The sequence below is a fragment of the Osmerus mordax genome, chromosome 24, assembly GCF_038355195.1.
Source record: "Osmerus mordax isolate fOsmMor3 chromosome 24, fOsmMor3.pri, whole genome shotgun sequence".
In the NCBI taxonomy this organism is placed as follows: domain Eukaryota; kingdom Metazoa; phylum Chordata; class Actinopteri; order Osmeriformes; family Osmeridae; genus Osmerus; species Osmerus mordax.
In genome coordinates, this window is record NC_090073.1 from 4253615 (window position 1) to 4279248 (window position 25634).

Below are 25634 nucleotides of genomic sequence, written 5' to 3' on the forward strand. Positions count from 1 at the left end.
TATAATCTAAGTGTTTATAACATAACATTTATTGACACATTTTGTGTTTACACAATTCATATAATGTTGAGAATTGCCAGTGTATTCATCTTCTATACAGAAATTATATAGAAATTCAGAAGGCACTCTCATAAACGGGTCAGCATAATCTGCAATGATTTTACAGTGGCCTGAGTTGGCATGAAAAATGACCTGCTCACCGTCTTTGTCATTTGTCCACTATGTGGCTATTAGTGCTTTATACGGCCTGTAGACGTTTATTGTTAATTAGTAGCATCGGGGTATGTTTTGAGATGGTGTACAGAATTTCTTATGTTTAGTCTCTTCTTGTCTTCAGGCAGACCTATTGCTGCTCTCCAGCAGCGAGCCGCTCAACCTGGTCTACATTGAAACCGCTGAACTAGACGGGTTTGTTTATGGACCTGTGTGTCTGGAATCAAGTTCAACCGCAATGAGTTTGAGCGCGAACTGAGAGAAGCAGTAGAGTATGTGTAACCGTGGTGACTTCTTCCTCCTCCTCCCTCCCTCCTCTCAGCGAGACCAATCTGAAGGTGAAGCAGGCTCTGACCGTCACAGGGGACATGGGGGACAGCGTCGAGAGCCTCGCTGCTTTTAACGGTGAGTCTCTAACCCAGGACACGACAGCTAGATTGATGTGGAGAATATTTATATTGACATCATCTTATTATTTGTTTCCATTTGTGCTATTTTAGACCCCTGATGCACACAAAACAAACGGCCCTTTCCTTGTCGCAAATGTCCCACAGAGAGGGACTTCTCTCTCCGTTTTTGTTTACAAATGCACAACGTCTTTTGTTGAAGGTGAGGTGCGTTGTGAGCCGCCCAACAACCGTCTGGACCGTTTCACGGGCACGCTGGTGTACGAAGGGCAGAAATATTCTCTGGATAACGAAAAGATTCTGCTTCGCGGCTGTACCCTAAGGAACACCGATTGGTGCTTTGGCCTGGTGCTGTTTGGAGGTACGGTGTGACACACACGACCTGTCTGGAACATGTTGAAAACGTCACTGTGGGGGTTATTCATGGTGGAAAAGGTTTTGCGTTAAGTGGATAAGATGATTGTAGTTTTGAGTTTATAGCGATGATGGATATCATGTGGGTTAGGAGAGTCTGATTCGGTTCACCAAGTGATGAATCGAGCCAGGACAGAGAGAATTCTCTCTCCCAGAAACTCATCCTATCTCTCCGGTCCTGTTCAGGTCCGGAGACCAAGCTGATGCAGAACTGCGGCAAGAGCACGTTCAAGAGGACGAGCATCGACCGCCTCATGAACGTGCTGGTCCTCTGTGTGAGTCTCTTTTAATCACTGGCTGTGTTGCGCGGAAACCTAAAACGGCAATTCCAAAATCATTTTGAACGCAATCGCACCACTTACACACAATGACTTGAACTGAATTATTTATGAAGTACTGACAACACAAAGGTGTTTTTCGAACACTCACCAAAACCACATCGGTTTCCTGTGTGTCCTGTGAAAAACACCGGAAACTGTGTTTTGATCAACATACCCACACCTATTGACCTTTTTGACCGACCTCTGGCACCCCCTGCAGATCTTTGGCTTCCTGGCCTTCATGTGTACCATCCTAGCCATCTGCAACAGCATCTGGGAGGTCCACCTAGGGTCAGAGTTCACGGTTTACTTGCCCAGACAGGAAGGAGTTAGCTCCGGCTTCTCCGGCTTCCTCACCTTCTGGTCCTACGTCATCATCCTAAACACTGTGGTGCCCATCTCCCTCTACGTAAGGTAACTTTGTGTGTGTGTTCAAGGCTTGCTGGATGGAAGGTGTGTTTGTTTCTGTGTAGCTGGATGGAAGGTGTGTGTGTGTGTTTTTGTGTAGCTGGATGGAAGGTGTGTGTGTGTTTCTGTGTAGCTGGATGGAAGGTGTGTGTGTGTGTGTTTCTGTGTAGCTGGATTGAAGGTGTGTGTGTGTGTTTCTGTGTAGCTGGATGGGAGGTGTGTGTGTTTCTGTGTAGCTGGATGGAAGGTGTGTGTGTTTCTGTGTAGCTGGATGGAAGGTGTGTGTGTTTCTGTGTAGCTGGATGGGAGGTGTGTGTGTTTCTGTGTAGCTGGATGGAAGGTGTGTGTGTTTCTGTGTAGCTGGATGGGAGGTGTGTGTTAGTGTGAGGTGTGTTCCTAGGTGGCTGGATACAAGGCGTGTGTGTGTTTCAGGTGTGTGTTTGTGTGTGGGGCCAGTACATAACCAAAAAGAAAATCCCCCAAAAATCCATGATCAAACATTGTGCTACCCACAATATAAAACATTACACTATGCACACACATCACATGTCTGACCCGGGATCAACTACTGTGTTGTCATCCATCGCTCCCCCAGCGTGGAGTTCATCCGCTTGGGCAACAGCTTCTACATAGACTGGGACAGGAAGATGTACCATGCCCGCAGCGACACCCCTGCCGAAGCCAGGACCACCACGCTGAACGAGGAGCTGGGCCAGATCAAGTACATCTTCTCGGACAAGACCGGCACGCTCACCCAGAACATCATGACCTTCAACAAGTGCTCCATCCACGGCAAGAGTTACGGTGAGGCTAGGAAGACGTGCGGCGAGGGGCCTAGCGGGGCTGAAACGCACGCATGTATTTAGGCATTTAGGACAGACGTAGTAGGACCCACATGCACACAAACACACACCCAGTCTGCTATGAACTCATCCCGAGTGTCTGTGCTCCTCCCCAGGTGATGTGTTTGACTATACTGGTCAGACAATCGAGATCAACGAGGTGAGTTGTGCTTTGTTTTTTTGACGATTTTATTTACAGCCGGCATAAGTACAGGTATAGTCAACAGTTACACGCGGAACGTCTTGGCGGATGTTGTCCTTTTTGGGTGGGATTAGATGTATGGCTTCTCTCCTTCTTGCCTTTCCGCTTCATCCCCCTCTCCATTCCTCTCCTGCCATCCGCCTTGTCCAGCACACTGAGACGGTGGACTTCTCCTTCAACCCGCTGGCTGACCCCCGGTTCTGCTTCCACGACCACGCCCTGGTGGAGGCCGTGAAGCTGGGCAGCCCCGAGGTCCACACCTTCTTCCGGCTGCTCGCCCTCTGCCACACCGTCATGGCCGAGGAGAAGAGTGAAGGTGCGTTACAGTGTGTCTCGTCCGTAGCGTGAGACGGATTTGGGCCTGAGCTGGAGTCGTCCGAGCGCGGGTCTACGTCCCGCGTGTCGGCAGAGAGAGGATTCTTGTGTTTTTTATTTTTATTTGTGCAGTCGACGTTTCGACAAACGACTTCCTGTAATGGCAGGAAATGACATCGCTCCCACAGGTGAGCTGTTCTATCAGGCCCAGTCCCCAGATGAGGGAGCGTTGGTGACAGCAGCTAGAAACTTTGGCTTTGTGTTTCGCTCGCGCACGCCAGAGAGTGTCACCATCGTGGAGATGGGCCAACAAGCCAGCTACGAGCTCCTGTCCATCCTGGACTTTAACAATGTCCGCAAGAGGATGTCCGTCATTGGTAAACAACCCTCTGGAAAAAAACATATCGTTAACAGTTTCTCTTTATTGTAGAGGATTTATTTTCCTGCTTTGGTAATGTGTGTGTGTGTGTGTTAGTGCGGAGTCCGGAGGGGAAGCTGTCTCTCTACTGTAAAGGAGCAGACACCATCATCTACGAGAGACTGCACCACTCCTGCAGCAAGCTAAAAGATGTCACGACAGAACACCTCAATGTGAGTTCAAACAAGTGTCGGCAGGTGAATCAATGAAGTGAATGGGTTTGCGTGTGTAAATATGGGAACATATTCCCGTCTATGTCTTGTCCTCCAGGAATTTGCAAACGAGGGCCTGCGCACCTTGGCCCTGGCCTATAAAGACTTGGAGGAGGACTATTTCAGCCAGTGGAAACAGCGCCATCATGAGGCCAGTACCTCTCTGGAGGACAGGGAGGAGAAACTAGACCTCCTGTATGAGGAGATTGAAAAAGACATGCTGGTATGCCAATACATCTAATAAGTTCTTTTTGTCATTGGATATTCTCCCATATTTACATCTCTTCTATTATGTCACTTCTCCCCTCAATTTGTTTACGTTTTCTATATTTGTGTGTGTTTCTCTGTGTGTGTCCAGTTACTGGGAGCAACAGCCATCGAGGATAAATTGCAGGATGGAGTACCTCAGACCATTGAGCTACTCTCAAAGGCTGACATCAAGATCTGGGTGCTAACTGGTGACAAGCAAGGTAGGAGCGAATGTTGCTGACTAGCTGGAACCGTTCTCGGAGCACACCGATTAGTTGAGCTGTCATCGAATACATGAGGCCACTCTCGCTATGGAACATTTTGCCTTAGTTATTATTATCGGATCCAGTGCATATGTTTGGTGACTTCACTGACCTATTCAAACGTCACCAAACAGAGACAGCGGAGAACATCGGCTACTCGTGCAACATGCTGCGGGAGGAGATGAACGAGGTGTTCGTCATGTCAGCTAACAATCCAGAAGATGTCAGACAAGAACTAAGGTCAGAGGAACTGGTTTTATGTTGAACATTCTACCCGAGGCGTATGTTTCATTATACATGTCCCACCCACATTTTGAAAAAGGCAAATATGCCCCCGCCCCCCCCCCCCCCCACACACACACACACACACACTTTTGATTATAAAAATCTTTTAATTTTTTTTTTTACTGCCACATTATTAAAGAAAATTGTCCCACCCACATCTGAAAACAAACCTACACCCCTGCATTCTACTCGTGTGTGCATACTGATGTGGGCTTTATCCCAAATACAACGTTGCTCTCACATTTTACCCTACTAAAATATTCCTCCAAATATTAGCAAAGAGATTCTTTAGACATTTGGGACCACCCCTTTTGGCATTTTTAGAAATGAGACTCAGGAGAAATGTCTTTGGGGTGTACGCAGGGATGCGAGGACCACTATGAAGCCAGAAGCTGATGAACTGATCTGCATGCCAGAGAGGACTCTGGGTAAAGGTCGTCAGGTGGTCGTGGACGAGCAGGTGTCCGGAGAGTACGGCCTGGTCATAAATGGACACAGTCTGGTAACCGACAAGATGCATTATCACTGTCTGTCTCATCGTTTTAACCACTGAAACATAATCGTTTTATATACATAATAATATAACATATTTTTTTAATAATCAGGAGACACACTTTAGTAAAACTTAGTCATAAACCTTTTCCTACTCGAAAACCTAATTAACTTAAACAAGAATTAGAACAAATAATACAAAACCACCAAAGCCGGTCAACAAACGATAGAAAAACAAACCAGGCAGCCAACACAGACAATATATTCCTGCATACAATATAATTGTAAATATGGGTGCACGTTTCTGGCTTAAATTGCCTCCATATGAAGCAACGGCGTTTATGATTGGAGCCGCACGCGCTCTGCATGGGCTTCCTAGTCTAGACGAGGCCCAGGGACGCAAGCCCTTCCCAGCACGGCTGTGGTTCCAGTGTGCCTGTGGTTCTCCGCGCAGGCGTACGCCCTGGAGCGGAGCATGGAGCTGGAGTTCCTGAGGACGGCCTGCATGTGTAAGACGGTCATCTGCTGCCGGGTCACCCCCCTGCAGAAGGCCCAGGTGGTGGAGCTGGTGAAGAAGTACAAGCAGGCCGTCACCCTGGCCATCGGGGACGGGGCCAACGACGTCAGCATGATCAAGGGTAGGGCGCAGGAATCGCAACACCTCTTCAGTAGTCGAACAGACCCTTGGACGGGCACTTTAATATTGCTATGATGTTCTGTTATATCTGAACTTGACGTGCAAATCCCAAAGAACGGTGGTGAGAAGTCGAGGGTGCGACTGGAGATTTTGTCTGTTTTACAATTGATTGTATTTGTATAGTATTATACAATATATACAATACAATAGGGAGTCAGATGGCTGAGCGGTGAGGGAGTCGGGCTAGTAATCTGAAGATTCCCAGCCGTGCCAAATTACGTTGTGTCCTTGGGCAAGGCACTTCACCCTACTTGCCTCGGGGGAATGTCCCTGTACTTACTATAAGTCGCTCTGGATAAGAGCGTCTGCTAAATGACTAAAATGTAAAAAAAAATTGTATTAACTTGCGCTTTGTCTTTATCTACACCTGCCCCCCTCCAGCCGCCCATATCGGCGTGGGCATCAGCGGGCAGGAGGGCATGCAGGCGGTGCTGTCCAGCGACTACTCCTTCGCCCAGTTCCGCTTCCTGCAGCGCCTCCTGCTGGTGCACGGACGCTGGTCCTACCTGCGCATGTGCAAGTTCCTGCGCTACTTCTTCTACAAGAACTTCACCTTCACCTTCGTCCACTTCTGGTTCGCCTTCTTCTGCGGCTTCTCGGCCCAGGTGAGAGACTTTTATTTTAAAAAAAACTATCTTGATTGGGCGGTCGAAACTGCCAGCTACCCACCAGTAACATCACTACAACCTTTTTCGATCCTACTTATATTGAAATGTTTAATGGTTAATGTCTTTAATGTGTTAAACCATCTCTTTCAGACCGTGTACGATGAGTGGTTCATCACCCTGTATAACCTGGTGTACACAGCCCTGCCTGTGCTAGGAATGAGCCTGTTTGATCAGGTTTGCAATAGCTTTGTTTGCAATGTGTTTGAGTGTGGCCACAATGAATCCACCCTTGTTTGTGCAATCGGTGTGTGTGCACACTGCCATAAAAATAGACTCTCCACACACCTCCAAATAACCTCTAACTCTTTGTCATGTCTCCCTCGTGGGCAGGATGTCGACGATGCCTGGAGTCTCCAGTACCCCGGGCTCTACATGCCCGGACAGCTAAACCTGTACTTCAGTAAGACGGCCTTCTTCAAGTGCGCCCTGCACAGTGTCTACAGCTCTGTGGTGCTCTTCTTCATCCCCTACGCCGCCATGCACGACACGGTCCGGGAGGACGGCAAGGACATCGCAGACTACCAGTCCTTCGCTCTGCTGGCCCAGACCTGCCTGCTGCTCACGGTCGGCATCCAGGTATGGCTGGAGGAGAGGAGGGGGAGAGGAGGGGACGAGGAGAGGAGGGGATGAGGAAAGGAGAGGAGGGGACGAGGAGAGGAGGGAAAGGGGAGAGGAGAGGAAAGGAAGAGGAGCTGCTGCCGTCAATCTTAGGCTTAATTTCCATTCTCTTTTGATAAAAAAATATATAAAAATCTTTGAATACATTTTGCTATTACCATCTTAATTCACTTTTCATTGACTGAATAAACCCAACTGTGGTTAGAGGGAACCATCACAGTCTACCTTGTGTACTGTATGTGTTTTGGAAATGCTGTTAACTTAAGTTTTCTCCTTTTTTTTTAATCTCCAAATGCAGTTAGGCCTGGATATGTCTTACTGGACGGCGGTCAACCAGATCTTTGTATGGGGGAGTCTGACAATGTATTTTGCTGTCACGTTTGCCATGTACAGCGATGGAATGTACCAGATCTCCCCTTCCTCCTTCCCATTCATTGGTGAGCAGTCCTCCATTCCCCTCAATGCAAAGTCACAAAGCATGAGCTCACCGTTACCGTTTCACTTTTTACACTTTATATTGATTTGAAATCACCTTGTTTACTCGTCCATCGTGACGTCTGACATTTTTGTGTGTGTGTGTGTGTGTGTATCTATGTATGCACACGTTGGTGTCTACAACCACTGAACCATCAGGCACAGCCAGGAACTCTCTAAACCAGCCCAATGTGTGGCTCACCGTCCTCCTCACCGCCATACTGTGTATACTTCCTGTGGTGGCATACCGCTTCCTGTTGATCCAAATCTGCCCCAGCATCAACGATAAGGTTTGGACAAGTTGTCAGTCACATTCAATGTGAGGGGTCATCATGACCTACACAATTCATGGCATGAACCTGAGAATTCAATTGACAAATTATTTAGTACCTGATTACGTATAGTTATCTATACCTTTACTGTGTTTATTGCATCATACTTATTGTTATTACTTATTCTATTAGTACGTTTCCTGTATATTGTGTATTATACAGGAATATATATATTCCTGTATTGTGTCACTTACTGTACTACTCTAAGTTCTCTTCTGGGACAAATAGAGCATTCGATTGAATTTAATTAATTAGCAGCAAATCCTGGTACAATAAAGCATGGAAAACACGTATCGATACACCTGCTAAATCCTCCGTCTCTCTCCCCTCTCCCTCTGCCCTCCCCCTCTACAGGTGACGTTCAAGGTCAGGCAGGCCAAGACGGCGCCGCCCCCGCAGGCGCGCCGCGTCCGCATCCGCAGCTCCAGCTCCCGGCGGTCGGGCTACGCCTTCTCCCACGCGCAGGGCTACGGCGCCCTGGTGACCTCGGGACGTTTCCTGCGGCGGCCGGCCACGGCACGCTCCAGCGGGTTCACGCCGACAGGCCGGAGCACGGGCTTCAGTCCCATGGGCAGGTCGGCCGGGTACAGCCCCACCGGCCGGCCGCAGAACTCCAAGGTGGATGGCGTGGAGGTCACGTCTCTGCAGATGTACCGCCAGACCCATGACCTGGACCTGGCCCTGTAAAGAAACTCCTGGGGAACCGTCGACGCTGTTTTCCTTTTAAGAGACAATCGAGGAGAGAGGACTGCGATAAATAAACACCCAATGTGCCTATCAAATACATCTTGACCAGTTTGGGGAGGGGGGGGGGGGGGGGGGGAGATTATAGCTGTTAAGATGAAACACTATTCACGAAGGAAGAGTAAGTGTTCTTTTGTTTACAGCGCTTAACCATTCCTGGACCTTACAAGGTATTTCTGGTCAACTGATTAGTATTGATAATTATACTTGATTATACGTGATATAATAATTGATCATTAACCTGCATACTACATAAACCACACCAGACTACAAAGTGTGTCAAGTAGTTAAAATTCCTTCATATTTCCCGTCGTAACATTGTGTATCGGGATAATAAGACCCACTTCCCAAATTCATCCATTGTTGTTTTGTTTGAAGTTGAAGTGTTGAATAAAACTGGGTTCTTTCAAGTGATGGCAACCTGCTATTCACCAGACGGTCAGTCAACAACCTTACTGTTGACACCTGGACGAAAGGCTTTGCGGTTCAATCCCCACTGGCATTTCAGGAAACAGACATGAAAAGTTACTGTAGGAGATGGATGAAACATTATACCTTCTGTTGCTTTTTTGGAATGTATTTTTTTTTTTTTGTGGTCATAAGAGGGTGTTAACTGTGGACGGTATAACCGTTTTCTATATGCTGACCAGACAACATACCAGTGTTCTACTTAGTGCCTCAGGTCTTTCCTTGTACTATTTCTTTTTTATTTTCTTTACTGCATTTAAGTTCACAATTTGAAACGCGTGTTTATTTTTGGTTGTTATCAGTTTTATTAGTCTTTATCAAAGACTTATAAAATATTTTGTGGAGAACATTTGCTTTCAGTTTGTGTAAAATGCATCCCATGACAGGGGGATCCAGTGGAATCCTGTTTTTAAACTTATGAACAGAAACATGCATGCTTCAGGTCGAAATGTTGCAATGACGAGCAACTAACCATCCATAAAAAAAGAAATGCATAAAGGTAATAGCATGCTTATCCAGTGACATACCGAGGATCCTCTTACCTTTCATGTAGAATTAAAATCTTTAAAGACATCACAATGTGTATGTCAGGGTTCCTGCTGATTTCAGTAAGTCAAATTTAAGACCTTAAGACATTTTAAGACCAGAAAGATTGACATTTAAGATCTACACAACGCATTACCAAAAGAAAAATCAAATAAAAACATTCTGAAAAAATATTTGTATTTCAATGAATTCAGTCATTGAAAAAGCATATATTTAATTTACAGGTAAAGCAATCACATTAGTAACCTCATTTCATTCAGCACTAAATACTAGGGGTGGGGGGGCAATCGCTTCACATATGAATCGCGATTCAGTCTTATAGCAATTCACAATTTTTTTTCTTCATGTAAGCATATATTGAATCGCAATTTGATAACTCGATCGTAAATCGAATCGTGAGGTACAAAAAGATTCCCACCCCTAATAGATGGTAATCTGTACATTTCTGTTTGACACTGGGGACCTTGTGGTGTAGTGGGTTGAGAACAAGAGCCTAAACCACAGCGACCTGGGTTTGAATCCAGCACAGAGCAGTGCCAAAGACATCTGTGGGCAAATACCTCAACAGCCCACCTTAAAGACATATTTTCAAAAAGTACGTTTTGTCAGGGCCCTAGTTGTAAAAAATACTTTTTTCACAAATGTATACTTTTAATCTATGCTTAAATAATAATCAATTATAAATAAAATAATTGTTTTTGATACCGTAATGGAAGTCGTGTCCTTGTCCTTTGGTAATGTAAAAATGCAAGTACACCCCATGAAAACATACCTTTCTCCAAATATCTGAACATTGGCATTAGATATTAATTGAAAGGTTTGGAGGTGAGAAAAATATATACACACACACACACACACACATACACACTTGTAGCGCTCTTTATTCACAGTTTAAAACATTCTCTTCAGAAAAAGCAATGCTTTTTAATCGGTTATCAACACATAACCCTCCAATCAGGGTGTCTCGGATAGCGGTCAAGTCAGATTGTTGCACTGTTGATTGTGGTTTCACTATCTCTTGTTGTAATTGACTCCAACACTTGTATTTACCATTACATTGGATTACAGGAAGTCACACCACTCCCAATCTTGAGATTACCAAGGAGTAATGGTGTTGTCGTCAAATACTGAGGTTAATCAGTTCTCTCAAACTGGAACAACAAATTGGCAACAAGAATCCCCTCTCCTTTCCAATTATCAACATTCAGAAGCAGAACATTTCAAATCGAAACTTTAAAGGTGACTCTATGACTATGTCATGTATGTTTTGGTTCAAAACTTGTGTCAGTAAGACAAGAGGCTACAGACATTGCACATTAACTAAGCCCATAGTACAGTCCCAATAGCCCTGCATCATACAGCAATCCTCCTCAAGGTGTAAGGCTGCAGCAGTACACAGAGATCAGCCTTCCTCCTCTTCACATATAGAAAATATGGCACGGAACATTTACATAAACAGCTCGGTCAGTCAGGAGCAGCTCTGTCCGGCCAAGGCACTAATGACGTAACCCCATGTTACAGTGGCAGGGCCTACCTCCTAGTGTAGGCACCTCTGCTGGACCATGCATGATCTAGCTCGATACAGCCTCGAGAAGCTTAGGAGCCACTTGTAGTGAATAGCACAAAAGGCCAAATACAACACTGATGTTCCATTACAGAGCCTGACTTTAGACATCTGACCAGGGTTAGGGCCTCCAGGTAGCTCACCGGATAGTGAGTACCGTGTCAGCGGAGGCCTTACGGCAGCGGCCTGGCCGTGGCCTTTGGCTGCACCTCTCCCTTTCTCCCTCTCTCCCTGCCTTTTTTGTCACACTTAAAAACGGTCAAATAAAGCATGAATTATTGCAATGGCCATCTTTAAAAGAAAAAAAATTACAGATTTGACAAGTGTCTTATATTCTTAAATTGATTATTGCACCTTGAAACTGCAGTACCCCCATGTAGATCAAACTGAGCTAGATGTGACATGTTAACATGGCTCAACTACCCCCCCCCCCCCCCCCCCCCCAACCAGCATACAAATAAATAGCTTATTTCAACTTACACTAAACATAAGACAATCAGTTTCTCTCTGTTGTGTTTTTTTTTTGAGGCTGCTTCGAGACAGACGTCCAAATGTCCTGGGTCATCCACTCGGGCTCCGGCGTGTGCAGCCTCATTTCAACGCTGTCACACCCAACGCTCAAACCGCTTGCTCCGCGACACGCCACTTTTACTGACAATGTATCGAACGCTTCTGGTGCTGCACGAGGGGATGACAGTTCAGCTATTGAAAGTATTTGCTGGTGGCCATTAGACTCTATACTGCCTCACTGTGGGCCATTAGACCATATACTGCCTCACTGTGGGCCATTAGACTCTATACTGCCTCACTGTGGGCCATTAGACCATATACTGCCTCACTGTGAGCCATTAGACCATATACTGCCTCACTGTGAGCCATTAGACTCTATACTGCCTCACTGTGGGCCATTAGACCATATACTGCCTCACTGTGAGCCATTAGACTCTATACTGCCTCACTGTGGGCCATTAGACCATATACTGCCTCACTGTGAGCCATTAGACCATATACTGCCTCACTGTGAGCCATTAGACTCTATACTGCCTCACTGAGCCATTAGACCATATACTGCCTCACTGAGCCATTAGACCATAATACTGCCTCACTTGTGAGCCATTAGACTCTATACTGCCTCACTGTGGGCCATTAGACCATATACTGCCTCACTGTGAGCCATTTGGACCATATACTGCCTCGCTGTGAGCCATTAGACCATATACTGCCTCACTGTGGGCCATTAGACCATATACTGCCTCACTGAGACATTTGGCCCTATACTGCCTCGCTGTAAGCCATTAGACCATATACTGCCTCGCTGTGAGCCATTACACTCTATACTGCCTCACTGTGGGCCATTAGACCATATACTGCCTCACTGTGAGCCATTTGGACCATATACTGCCTCGCTGTGAGCCATTAGACCATATACTGCCTCACTGTGGGCCATTAGACCATATACTGCCTCACTGAGACATTTGGCCCTATACTGCCTCGCTGTAAGCCATTAGACCATATACTGCCTCGCTGTGAGCCATTACACTCTATACTGCCTCCCCATGAGCAATTGGCAGTGATGTTGGGGCACCATTCAATCACCTGTCAACATTCTCATTTCTAACTTAATTATACTGCACTGCTCTGATTTAGTTGGGTGGTATCAGGTACATTCCAGAGTACTTGGTACACCTCTCTCTGTAGATTATATAACTATGTATTTATGTGACACTGCTTCGTACAGTTCACTTATTCTTGTTGGTAATCCTACGTTAGTAGCATTAATGTCACTGGTTTTGCACATGATACTTGTTGCTGTATAGTGTTCCTGTGTTAAGTGTGTTTTGTGCATTCCCTACGTACTACCTGTGTTCTGTGGGCCACCTTGGTGAATCGTTTTTGTTCAGTACATGTACGTTTTATCCCCATGTGCCGCCCTGCGCATTACGTTTTGGTAACCTGTATTTTTTTCTTTGTATTCTTCTCTGGACTATCACGCCACCATTTCTCTTTGGGATCGACAAAGTATATGAGCTACCTACTGTTTATGAGGTCAGCACAGCCCGCTGTTGCTGCTGCCTGGGGTAGAATGTGCCAGACATGCGTATCAGAAGGCTTTGGCATCCCCTCCCTTCTCTCTAGCTGTGCTGGGTCTCGTTGTAGTCCATGATGCTGAGGTTGGGTCTCCTCGGGTGGGGGCCAGCGGGAGCAAGCCGGCCTGGGAGGGCTGGAACCTGGCTGGGAGCAGGCTGCCCCGGGCCCTGAGGAGGAGGGGCTGGAGCCCCGAGCTGGAGGGAGGAGGGCTGGATGAGCCCCTGGTCTGGAGGCTGGCTCCCACCCTCCTCCTCCTCCGCCTCCAGAGACAAGCTCCCGATCTGGGCCTCCGGCTCCCCCTCACCCTCCTGGCTGTCGCTCTTGTTCTGGAACAGCCCTCGGGCGTGCATGCCCAGGAAGGACTTGGCACTTGGGTAGGATCCCACGTCCATGGGAGCGCTGGCTGGGGACAGGGTGATGGGGGAGGAGGCCAGGAGGTGGTGGAGGGGGGAGGCCTCGTTCACCAGAGGGAGCTCCTCCAGGCTGCCGTTGGTGCTGGTGGAGGACGGGTGGCCGGTGGGGGTGGGGACGGTGGCGGAGGAGGACTGGGGGATCCCGGGGGTGGTGGCCTGGCCGACGCTCTTCAGACTGCCCTGAGACACCGGGACTCCGCTGCTGCTGCCGTTGGGTCTGGAGCACACAGGAACACACATTAAGTATCACAACAACATATATAAGGCTATATTACGCTACATAAAGCTACTCTGGGTCTTGTCAATGAACACAAAAAGAGGTGGAGTTGACCTGTGGGGTTAGTAAGGGGTGGCCTTGTCTGGACTTGGGGCGCACGTGATAGGGAAGAGTACAAGGAGGTAACAATAACACTATTCTCCTCTGGGGCCATATCATTCGTTTTAACGTTGAAAGGGAACAGGGCATTTTAAAAACATCCCCTCCGCCAGCACCACGCGGCTGAGGGAACGATGGCGTGAGCGCCACAGCCCCTGGCAGAGAGGCGGGCTCTGCGACTCGTGGAGCACCTGGAGGGGCTGGAGGCCTGGCTGTCCGCAGGCTCCAGGAGGCTGTTGGAGGCCTGGGTCTGCAGGTCCAGCTGGCTGTAGAGATGCAGCATCTCCGTCTGCAGAGCCTGGGTCACGCAGCGGAGGGCGACGTAGCGGCTCTCCGACGCCTGCAGCTGGCCCCTGGGGGAGAGGAGGAGAGGTTGGCAAAGACGCGACCCGACGGCCGGACACGCGGGAGAGGGGCGGCGCGGGAGCGGAGGGCGTCTCACCTGGCCTTGGCTTTGATGTCTTCTAGAAACTTCTTCTGCTCCAGGATGAGGTGCTCCTTCTTGGCCAGCTGCACCTCGGTGTCGGTGAGCCTCTGCTGGGCGGCTTCCAGACGGCAGCTCTGCTGGGCCTCGCCCTGACGGAGACACTCGGCCTCCTTCCTCAGGGACCACTGCAGCATGAGCAGCTCCTGAGAAAGGAGAGGAGGAGGAGAGAAGGTGGGAGGGGGGGGTGGAGAAGGAGAGAAGGAGAGAAGGGAAGAGGAGGAGGAGAAGGCAAGAAGAGGAGGAGGAGAGAAGGTGGGAGGGGAAGGAGGAGAAGGAGAGAAGGGAGGAGGGGGAGGAGAAGGAGAGAAGGGAGGAGGGGGAGGAGGAGAAGGGAGGAGGGGGAGGAGAAGGAGAGAAGGGAGGAGGGGGAGGAGGAGAAGGGAGGAGGGGGAGGAGAGCAGGTGGGAGGAGGAGGAGAGCAGGTGGGAGGAGGAGAGAAGGGAAGAGGAGGAGGAAGGAAGGGAGGATGAGAAGAGATAAGGAAGGAGGAGATGAGGTAGAAATAGGAAGGAGAGAAGGTACAGAAAAGACACAAGAGAGGGAGAACATTGGGGATGAGGCGACGCGTTCATTCAGACAGGTTAACCCGGTCTCCTCGACGCCTAAACGGTCCAGCTTGTGAGCAAAAGCTTTTTGGTCTCCTGGCCGTTACCTTGTCGGACTTGGGGCCCACCCTCTGGGCTTCCTCCATGCAGAGTTTGTTGGTTTCGCCCAGAAGCAGCAGCTGCCTGTTCAGCAGGAACATCTGCTCCTGCAGCTCCTCGCGGTCGCTCAGCTGGAGGGGGGAAAGGGATGGGATTCAAACCCCGAGTCGAACGGCTCACACTGAAGCGCAGTTTGTACGGCGACGGGAATCGGCGTTCCGGGAACGCGCAATGGCGCGTGTGTGGGGCAGGTGCGTGACGGCCTCCGGGGCCCCCTCACCTTCAGGGACAGCTGGGTGAGCTGGTGTTCCGCGTTGTAGGCCTCGTAGCTGGCCTTCTGCAGCTCAGACTCCAGCTCAGCCATCCTGCCTTGGCACTCCTCCAGCTCACTCTGCACACAGCCAAGTCACAAAGCACAAGGTCAGAGAGTGGAACAGGGAGAGAGAGAGTGTGTGTGTGTGTGTGTGTGTGTGTACCTGCAGTCTCTGGGTCTTGGTGAGGTAGTCGTGGTGCTGCTCCTGCAGCAGCGCGATGCGGCCGTGCAGCTGGGAGGTCTCTGCCAGCGTGTCCAGCCGCAGCTTCCTGGAGCGCTGCTGCTCCTGCTGCAGGCTGGCCTGCAGGGCCTGCTCCTCCAGCTCCTGCATCTTCAGCTGGGCCTTCTGACGGGGGCAGGGGGAGACGTTATCCTCCCCATTACAGTGTGACATGGGGCTGGGCGTGAGGCAGGCTGGATGGTTAGTGAGGGACAGTGAGGAGGGATGGGGGATGGGAGAAGGACTACATTTGGAAGTTGAGATACTAAGTGTTGAAGACTAAGAGCCCACGGCGGACTGTACTGGGGAGGACAAATCCGAAGCATGTTTTGCTTTCAGATGGGCGTGTGTTGCTGTGACGGTATGTGTGTGTGTGCCGCTACCATGGAGTGGTTCTGCTCCTCCAGGGCCGTGGCGTTGATGATGCGCCGCAGCAGGCGGCGGTTGCGGATGGCGTGCTGCTCCCTCTTGTAGCGCTCAAACTGCAGCTGGTTGTGCACGAGGACCAGCTGGCTGCGGAGGGCCTGCACCTCGTCCAGGGGACCGGAGCCTGACGCAGGACACATGCGCCGCTTTATTTTTGGTCCTCTAGACCCCTCCCCTCCCTACTTTAGCCCCGCCCCCTAGGATGCAGCAGTAGCAGAGACGGCTGATTAAAAGTACCTTTGGCCTTCATGCCCTGTTGTTTACCTCCAAAGTGAGTCCAGTCCTCCGACTTGAATGGAACTTGCGGTCTATTATCGAAACAGGACAAACAAGGATAGGAGGTGAGCGAACCAGGTGTGTCGGAGCAGGGAAACAGCTAAAACATACAGGACAGTGGACCCTGAGGACCAGGGTTGAGAAAGATAGCCCTGAGGCAGGGTGTATATTAGATGGATATTCATTCAGTCAACATTGAGTCTGCAATTCATCAATTATTAACTGGACTAACTGCTTTTTTTCCCCCCCTCTTCTCTCTCTTCATTCAGTGAGGACTCGTTCAGGTCGACCGCATTTTAACCGCAGCTCAGTAAAGCCTCTTTTGCGATATGAAACGGTTCAACGCTGGGTGAACAGCAGGACTGACTCCCTCACCTCTTCATGAGTTGACTGTGGGCGTCGTTCCCCTGCTGGATGAGCCTATCCAGAGCCTCCAGGGGAGACCAGGCCGTCCCCTCCTCCTCCTCCTCCCCCTCCCCGCCCCCCTCTCCCCCGGCCTCGCCCCGGGACGCCTCCCAGGCCTTGCGGGACAGGAAGAGACAGGCGGCCCTGGGCAGGGCCAGGCCGAACAGAGCCTCGTACGGAGGGGCCGCGTCCCCGGGGGGCGTGGAGGAGAGGTGGCCGCGGCCGGGCCTCCCCGCCCCCTCCACCTGCTCCAGCCGCCCCCCGCGGACGTGGCCGGCGATGGGGGTGAACCCGGGCGGGAGACACCAAGCCAGGGGCTGGCTGGCGAGGACGGACGAGCCCTCCAGGCCGTCAGGCGCGGGGGCCGGGGAGCCCTTGTTGAGGCTCTGGTCGGAGGCTTGGAGGGAGGACAGAGAGTGGTACTCTGAGGAGCTGTAGAAGGAACCGTCAGGGCCTGTTTGGGAGGCCGTCAGCTTCAGGATCTCTTCCGTGATGGAATCTGAAGGACGGTGTAGCAGGATGTGAACTCACAGTACAGAAGCAAAGTCCATGTGTTTTCATTACTGCTAGCATTTCCTCATAAAAAATGGATGAGAAAGTAGCAGGAAATAAATCAACTGTTCCAATGTGCCTGTACTGCAAATAAACCTGAAGGCTAAATCAAAATCTTTCCCACAAATCAGAAATAATCTATGTTTGAAGTTTTCTTTTTAAGGTTAGAACCCTAATAGGACCATGTGACCTGTTTTCTATTATTACCTTAAATGGTGAATTACTTTTAAAAGTAAATAGTTCAATGTCAAATTCTAAATGCCCTGTAAACAATAAAAGCATCATCGTATAATATCATTACAGGTCTTTGTATAGACTCAAAGCAAGTATGGTGACTGATTAAAAGGCGGATGACTTCACCTTCCCCATTCTCTGTCTCTGGGCTGGGTCCATGGAGGAGGTCCACGTTGTGCTTCTGGACAAAGTCTGCCAGCTCCGTCAGAGACACGCTCGCCTTCTCTCCTCCGGCACCTGGCAGACACGCAGGGTCGCGTTCATTCACCTGTCTGGTGGGTACAGACCCGGCACTGCGCACCTTATCCTCTGGGTCACGACACAGGACTAGTAACACGGGTGGCCACTAGGTCAAGTACACGCACAGTAGCGCCGCGAAAGGCCACTTTTACTGAAACGTTTGGTACGACCCTTTTCGTTTGGTGGATGATTTGCGAGTGAACAGAATTGCAGAGACAGCATTTTGAGTTAAATACATGCAAAAAACATGTGTTGCGTCTCGAAATGTGGTGAAAATATAGTAAAAGAAGAATCGGGAGTCAGATGGCTGAGCGGTTAGGGAAACGGGCTATTAATCAGAAGGTTGCCGGTTCGATTCTAGGCCGAGCCGTGCCAAATGACGTTGTGTCCTTGGGCAAGGCACTTCACCCTACTTGCCTCGGGGGAATGTCCCTGTACTGACTGTAAGTCGCTCTGGATAAGAGCGTCTGCTAAAATTACTAAATGTAAATGTCAGAATGTTAATAAACATTAGTAATTGCACAAATATAATTGAAACTCGAAACACATAGAACATTCACATTTATAAGCTCAAAACGAGAGCGACAGAGGCCGAACTGACAGTTGACCTTTAGTACCGTTGTCGATGACCTCAGGCTTGCTTCCATCTCCCTCTCCGATTGGCTGACTCACTCCCCTCTCCAACTCGCCTATTGGTTGCCGCTTTTGCTGTCAAGAAGTGTAACAGTCAGCTGGTGAACCACAGTTTTATATAGGGGCCGAGGGCTTCACACACACACACAAACAAACACACACACAAACAAACACACTGTCGTACACACACAGCCATGGGAACATTTTACTCAGGTCCACATCAGCCGCTTTCTCCGAGCCTAACCCTGGCAGTAAAGTGCAGCACTGCACACGACTACACTCGAAAGCCTGCTTCCACACAGCAGGTCCACTTAGGATAGTTCAGCGTTCAGCTCTGCAGGCAAGGATACTTACACCCATAGCACTACACCACTGTTGACCCAGTTTATACAGCAGAATAACATGCAGCAGAACGGACAGGTCAAACATGAACCACGTTGAGGACCTATAATGAGCGTATGACCGACTACTAAGGGCCTTTCTTTAAACAGGAGAATGCAGGACACTGCACTGGTTCTAAGCTGTGCGTCTCTTCAGAAATGAAATGACAAGGTGGATGACATCAGCCAAATACGCCATTACATTCTTCCCCTAAAAAAACGAATCCGTTACACTTCAGTGTAACACAGTCCAGCCATAGTCGTCTGGTACAGTCATCAGCCATAACAAGTGCATTTCACAACTGCCAAGTCAGAGAGGCAGACTAAATGACAGACGTGACCGGTGAAGGGACACCAGGAGTTGAGGGGAGCTGCCACCGCTGTACCTGGCTGGTAGAGTTGGCAGATGGCGTGCGGATGTGCTCCTCAAACAGCGCGGGGGCGTGCGGGGGGGGGGCGTGGACGGCGGCCGGCGGGGGACACTTCGCACCTGTGGACGGACGACAGCCGACAGAAACCCTGAGCCTTTCCTCTCCTTCACCGAGGGGAAAGCGACACGCGAGACCTCTAAAAAGGTCTAGACAACTACATCGTATTACTTCATTATAATGAATCAGCAAAAAAAAAAAAGAATAAGAATGTGTAGCTGTATTGAGAGAGAGGTCCAGTGGGCCTGGTTGTTGAACTGACCTGGTCCAGCTGGTGCGATGCTGGCAGGGCCCTGGGGGCTCTGCCAGGGGTCCGACACGTTGGCTGGGGAGATTCTGCGGGAGGTGGGGGGCGTGCTCATGTGACACTCGGAGGAGGGGCTCCACATCGGCTTGCTCTCCGACAGGTCGCAGTTGGAAATCTGCAGGGACAGAGGTAGGACCTTGCAGTTCCAGCACATTCCGTACATTAGGCACGTACGGGCCGCGCGCGAGGGCGGCGCCGGTTACCGTCGGTATGCCAAATTCTGCGGCGCCTGTCTCCAGCTCAGCCAAGAGAGGCCTGTAGGAGAGCGCTTTGTCTGACTTATGTGTTAGCTGTGTGGCTCGTTATTGGCATACTGACATACACCATTGACAAAAGTGTTTTGAACTGACAAGGGCAGGGAAGTTTAGCAGCTGGTCAACCTGTTTTGGTTCCTAAGTAATCCCAATTCTACACACAACACAGCTGCTATAAAACAAACAGACACGCTCGATGTTTGAACACATGACCTGAAGCACACACACAAGTTGCCGAATCAATGATAAGGTTCAGTTTCACCAATGGTTGGAAGATGTCAAACTTCCTAAAATATTATTTGTACACAGCATAAGTTTATCGAAGGTTAATCTAATTTGAGCACAGGCATGCCAAGGCTAACTAACGGAGAGCAGTACAACAGCACATTCGTGTGTTGGTTGGAGCAGCCTTCCCCAACCCTGGTCCTCGGGGGTCCACTTTTCTGTATGTTCCACAATCTAGATGTTTCCACGCTGCAACACGCCAGGCTCAAATGAACGGGTCTTCATTTGGAGGAAGCCTGATAACGATCATTCATTTGAATCAGGTGCGTTGGAGCCTTTGTCGGTTTTGATAGCTCGTTTAGGACTCGTGGTGTCAAATGTGAAACAGCTGGTCAACCCGTTTTGTTTCCCCAACTTGAAATCTCCAGTTCCAAGATTGAATCACCTTACTTTGAATGCAAGTGCAAACCCCCAAATTTAGCAGATCACCCTTTTCAACCTTCTTTGGATTTTGAACGCCAGTTGATCGTTCTCATTGATGGAACAATTCCATGAATATACTTTGTTGACAACAGTGAACCCAAACTAAGCTCTGTATTAGCAGTTGAGCTGAATTAGTGTGATTAGAAATGGTGTGCTGTGCCAGAGCTAGAGCTACGGCGTCACCTGCAGGCAGGGGGTCTGAAGGCTGGAGAGAGACACCCGGGGGGAGACCAGCTGGGGGAGAGACAGGGAGAGAGCAGGCTGGCCCATGGGGAGAGGGGTGGAGGTAGAACGTCCTGTGGAGACAAAAGCACGTGACTGAAACACACAACCGGGAGAGCACTCAAAACACTCATGTATAAACCAGTAGCTGAAACACAACATTAGAGTCAAGTATAGGATTGCACTGTTGAAGAAGTCATCGGCATGCCTGGTAAGTACAAAGCTTGACAGAGGACAACACAAGTGGCCCCATTAAACTCTGTATGTTCCAATACGGCTCTGGTATCATAGTTCGACATGTTTTATTCAGTGTGTGAGAATTATGGTGAGCTCACACAGTTGAGACGAGAGTTGGTTCCTCCCTGCTGTGAGCTGTACAGCTGCATTCAAAATCCAACTGGATTCCTTTTATATTATACTGTACGTGTGTGTGTATATATTCAAATCGGTCAATATATATATATATTGACCGTGTGCAATCAAACTTAGCATATAAGACCCAAGATTTACAGCATAGGGGGCCAATGACACACTTTCAGTCATCTCTAATATCGTGTTGACCTTCAGTATGACGCTGGTTGGTCAGTCCTGTTCTACATGCCGCCTGGCGGATGTGTGGTTGAGTACGGGGAAGGGGGGGAGGGGTCAAAATGACTCCCTGGGTTACCCATCATCCTGCATTACCGCCATCGCAGGAGGAAGATCCGTCCCGTATGGTTAGGGTGTGGTAGCGGTGTGTAGGTGTGAAGCAGGGCTGGCTGATTCGGCAGGGCAGGGTGTGTGTGTGTGTGTGTGTGTGTGTGGTTCTGACCGTAGCTGTGGTGGTGATCTGGGTGGGGGCTGACTGTGCTGTCGCCGAGCAGGGACGGAGGGTGGAGGGGAAGGGGGTCGGGCACGCTGGAGTAGCCCTCCTCGCACGACGCCTCCTTCGGGTCCAGAGACACTTTGGCACACTGGATCATGATGTCGTGGATCTCAAACCTCTTCCACCTGAACGGAGAGGACCCACAGGGCGGACGAACCGTAAGCCACGGGTATGGAGTAGGAAGGGTGTGATCACAAAGAAGAGATGTCCCCGATGCCACTTCTGGCCTGCTCATATAGGTGTCATTACCTGGAGGGGTCCAGTTCAAGGTCCTGGGTTCCTGTCACCAGCTCTGGGTGCACCCGCACATGCTCCAACATGGGCTGAGAAAAACATCAAATCCAAAAAGGTATTGGTATTTTTTACAAGCAATGTCACAGAGGGCTTCACACACGCCCATAGAACTGCCCCTCAACCATCAAACAACTTCAACTAGTACAGCGCCACTTGATTGAATCTTTTTCTAATAGCGTGTTACGCTGACCAAAGAAAGCATTTAATGACGCTGTTATTGCAAAAACAATCTCTGGAAGGAGGACTTGAGCCATTAGTTTGGAGTTTAGCGGTACAGCGGGGGTTAATTCAACAGCCAGGAAATGTCAGCCCAGTTGTTTATGTAGAAAAGCGAGATTGACCTCGGGTGAAATGTGCAACGGTAGATGCGGAGGCGTCAACTTAATTCTGAAACCGCCTCCACAGTTTCAGAGGTGTGAAAATGCACGAGAATCTGCATTCCTCTGCAAGGTTTAGACACCATGTGGTGATGTTTTGATTGAGTGTGATATGGAAATAGAGCCGTTAATTTTGCACCGGAGATGTTGCACCATCTTGTAACAGCCTGCCGCCGCAAAGTTATGCAGAGTCGTATTTATGGTCTTACACTGTGACTCGTTAAATCCAGACTGTTCCTTTGCACCGACAGCTGTAATACTGTTTGAACGGCACACTTCTAGATAGTTAGTGCAGTGGCCTACTATACGTCACTTTGGATTAAGTGTCTGTGAAATGTTAGTTATAAAAGGTACGGTAAAGGGCGTGGGTGAAGGTGTGATACCCCCTCTTCTCCCACTGTTCCACTGATGGCGATGTTGGATGAGAAAGAGAAGCGTTTGCTCTCCACGCGCCGCTTGCTCTGTTAGAGACCCCCACCAATACGGCCACCAGCTCCGCATTCCCTAAATCAAACCCCCCGCTCCCTGGTCCGTGTGAAAGCAGGCCATCTCTTCCCCCCCCACCCCCGACTGCGACGGTGTCACGCGGGGCCGCGACCCGGCGGCCCCCCTCACCTTGACCACTTCCTCGAAGGTGCCCAGGTTCTCCTTCATGCTGTAGTGGGACCGCAGGTAGGAGATGAAGTTGCAGGGGTACATGCCGTAGAGACGGTGGAACAGGGAGTACACGCTGGCGTGGAGGTGGATCAGGAACACGCCGTGGACGTGGCCCGGGTGGACGTGGCCTGGGGGGAGAGACGCCGAGGGGGAGACGGGCAGAAGGTGAGACGCACGAGGAGGGAGAAACATGGAGATGGGCAGGTCACACACATGTGGGCAGGCTAGCAAGGAGACGGTTTGGTAGGTAGCGTCGGACAGGCACATCGAATAGGGGAGATCACGGGATCAGGAAGTCGAGCGACGGATACCGTCGAATGCAGTGGATTCGAGGGGACTGAAATGCTACGGTTTGGAAGGACCAATGCGAGGCTCGGAAAGTGCAAAACATTTGTTCGCACCAGTTCTTTCCTGTACAAGCGGACTGAGTTCGACTGAATGACCAGAACCATTCGTCTCTGTGCTGAAACATTTATCACTCGTAGATATGAGCCGTTGTTAAGCCACCTGGGTTTTTTAGGCTCCAGGAAGCGAGACGGCCAAAGATGTCAAAGAAGTCGTAGATGTGCTGGCGTCCCGCTTGAGGAATCATGGGCAGTAGAGTAATCAGTACTAGCACTCCCGTTATCAACACCATCACGTCACAATCTGTCTGAAAGGGGGAAGAACGAAAGGAGGAAATAGCAGGTTAAAAGGTCACAAACCAATGAGCATGAACCAAAACACACCCCGCATTTCATTCACACACGGTCGGCATAGCGTTTGAAAGTGGCACCTATCAAGTGTCGTGGTATTTCATAGCAAGTACCTTAAGGCATTTGAGTACAGAGGCCAGGAGGGGGAAGCGAGTGATCTTGTGGATCCAAGACGGCTGCCTGCGGATGACGTGCCCCAGCAGGGTGAGAGTGGCCAGGCGACAAGGCGGTCTCGCCAGGCTTTCGTTGAGCTTATCAAACAGGTGCTGAGAAGCGGCAAGGAGCGGCGACACATTTAGCCCTGTTCTGCTCAGGTGGGGGGGGGGGGGGGGAGACGGTTTACCTTCTAAATGTATATAACGTGTGAGGGGGGGGGGGGGGGGGGGGGGTGAGCGTGTAGCGTCGCTCACCTTGTCGTGAGGCTCCCTGACAGAACAGAGCAGGAGGATGGCCTGAGTGGAGTTGGTCTCCATGTAGTAGTCCACCAGGCCATTCAGCAGCATGCTCCCTCGGTCTGACGCGCGCACACGCACACGCACACACACACACACACAGACACACAAACAGTTACTTGAGCAAGAGAAGGAATAATCCTCAGTGAACAAAGGTGAGAGGGGCATATATTAGAAAACGGAGCAAGAGGCTGTTCCCACCTGAACTGAGGTCGTCGTTGATGGCAGCTTTGACGTGTTCCAGCTCCTGCAAGTCTGACGACTCAAGCAGCGGGAGGAGCTCGGACACGTTCGGCTGCTCTTTAGCCATGGCAGCGACCTGGTCTTGGGACCTCGGCACCTGGTTGGTTTAACCTCTGTCTGTTGGTTATGGCAAGAGCAACGTAACACAAGGTTTTCTGGATATAGTCAAACCTCAGTCAAAAACTTAGCTAACTTAGTTGAGCCTACCAGACAAACCTTTCACCGAAAAACATGTCAGCCAAGTTTGACTACGCAACTTTGTAAGGACTGTACGCTACTGTACAAGCCCGAAGGTTCAGCTGTCAAACACGACTGGTTAGCCTGAAACGCTAGCTAACGTCCAAACAAAATACTACTATTCATCTGACAAATTCCAGAGAAACATCAAAATTACAGATACTAAACAGGTTGCATAATACAGTGCCCGCTTTGAGGTTTTAAAATAGCATTGGCAAGTAAATGAATACACATGCTTGTTAAAACACATTGCTCATGTCCACAACACGGGGCGCAGCCATAGTGCAAGAGTAACTCAACAACCTCTGCCCTGGCTAAAGTGAACTAGCTAGCTACAGTGCTATGTGCGAAAAGTCTGTCAGCTGTCAGCTTCAGTTGAAATACTCACAAACGTGTAATAGTAATTGAAATAACCTGGTAATGTTCAAATGAGGAATTCCTGGATCTTAATCTTGAACACACAATTATATATGCGTCTTGTGTGTCTAGTTTTCAACTATTTCGTCTTTTAATTTACGGCAGCCTACAACCCAATCGGCGTATGTTCAACTATTTTTCATGGTTGCCAGGTTTCATGGTTATCCCTCTGTCAAGGATTTAGTTTATTTTTTAAGTGTGACGCTTGTAACCACTCACCCTTTCTTTTATTTTAATATTTAAATTCTTCCAACAACAAATACATTAACATTAAACACGTTTAACACATGAACACTTTTTAGCTTTTAAAATTCAGAGATAGGCCTAACTTATGAGTAAACCAATAAAAGTAGTTTAGGGTGACAGTTTAAAAGAGAATGACTGGGATAAGGTCCTTCTGGACCATGGCCAACGACTCCTGGCACATCAATTCCAAAAAACGATGATGAATTTGGCATGACATTTTAGCCCCATACCAGAAAAAAAGTGATATAAAAACAGAATAAAAACACAAGTTGCCACTTTAATGACCTTCCAACATTTTTCCTCCGCTCTCGCCAGCCCCCTCATCCTCTCTTGGCCGCCCACAAGCTTGATCTGTGGTGTGGGGGGAATCCACAGTGGACACACGCCTCCTCAC

General features: G+C 49.4%; 2 protein-coding genes across 4 annotated transcripts in view; one reads left to right on the top strand and one right to left on the bottom strand.

Moving 5' to 3' along the window:
* Nucleotides 1–25634, top strand: part of LOC136932723 (phospholipid-transporting ATPase ID-like) — a 95891-nt gene that overhangs the window by 13529 nt on the left and 56728 nt on the right. For 2 of the 3 annotated variants that reach the window (XM_067227949.1, XM_067227948.1), the window contains exons 8-28: nucleotides 338–408; nucleotides 536–618; nucleotides 823–981; nucleotides 1221–1309; nucleotides 1575–1768; nucleotides 2358–2566; nucleotides 2721–2764; nucleotides 2957–3122; nucleotides 3310–3498; nucleotides 3597–3712; nucleotides 3810–3974; nucleotides 4110–4221; nucleotides 4398–4503; nucleotides 4912–5050; nucleotides 5495–5678; nucleotides 6119–6342; nucleotides 6496–6579; nucleotides 6736–6981; nucleotides 7322–7460; nucleotides 7657–7787; nucleotides 8184–10243. In XM_067227949.1, coding sequence (XP_067084050.1) covers nucleotides 338–408; nucleotides 536–618; nucleotides 823–981; nucleotides 1221–1309; nucleotides 1575–1768; nucleotides 2358–2566; nucleotides 2721–2764; nucleotides 2957–3122; nucleotides 3310–3498; nucleotides 3597–3712; nucleotides 3810–3974; nucleotides 4110–4221; nucleotides 4398–4503; nucleotides 4912–5050; nucleotides 5495–5678; nucleotides 6119–6342; nucleotides 6496–6579; nucleotides 6736–6981; nucleotides 7322–7460; nucleotides 7657–7787; nucleotides 8184–8516 — 3183 coding nt within the window. In that variant the 3' untranslated portion in view covers nucleotides 8517–10243. Of the gene's footprint in view, nucleotides 1–337; nucleotides 409–535; nucleotides 619–822; nucleotides 982–1220; nucleotides 1310–1574; nucleotides 1769–2357; nucleotides 2567–2720; nucleotides 2765–2956; nucleotides 3123–3309; nucleotides 3499–3596; nucleotides 3713–3809; nucleotides 3975–4109; nucleotides 4222–4397; nucleotides 4504–4911; nucleotides 5051–5494; nucleotides 5679–6118; nucleotides 6343–6495; nucleotides 6580–6735; nucleotides 6982–7321; nucleotides 7461–7656; nucleotides 7788–8183; nucleotides 10244–25634 lie in introns of those variants that run through there. The other variant, XR_010874763.1, reaches the window with a different exon arrangement.
* On the bottom strand, nucleotides 11596–25101 carry LOC136932724 (hamartin-like). The gene is made up of 22 exons (XM_067227950.1): nucleotides 24966–25101; nucleotides 24299–24495; nucleotides 24056–24159; nucleotides 23759–23911; nucleotides 23458–23602; nucleotides 22909–23078; nucleotides 21872–21945; nucleotides 21569–21747; nucleotides 20719–20831; nucleotides 19529–19688; nucleotides 19225–19328; nucleotides 18443–18533; nucleotides 17712–17822; nucleotides 16770–17298; nucleotides 16356–16426; nucleotides 16076–16242; nucleotides 15636–15818; nucleotides 15440–15550; nucleotides 15168–15290; nucleotides 14471–14658; nucleotides 14220–14381; nucleotides 11596–13869 (listed from the first exon to the last, which is right to left on the bottom strand). Exons 2-22 carry the CDS (start codon nucleotides 24405–24407, stop codon nucleotides 13284–13286), a joined length of 3633 nt encoding a protein of 1210 aa, XP_067084051.1. The 5' UTR covers nucleotides 24408–24495; nucleotides 24966–25101; the 3' UTR covers nucleotides 11596–13283.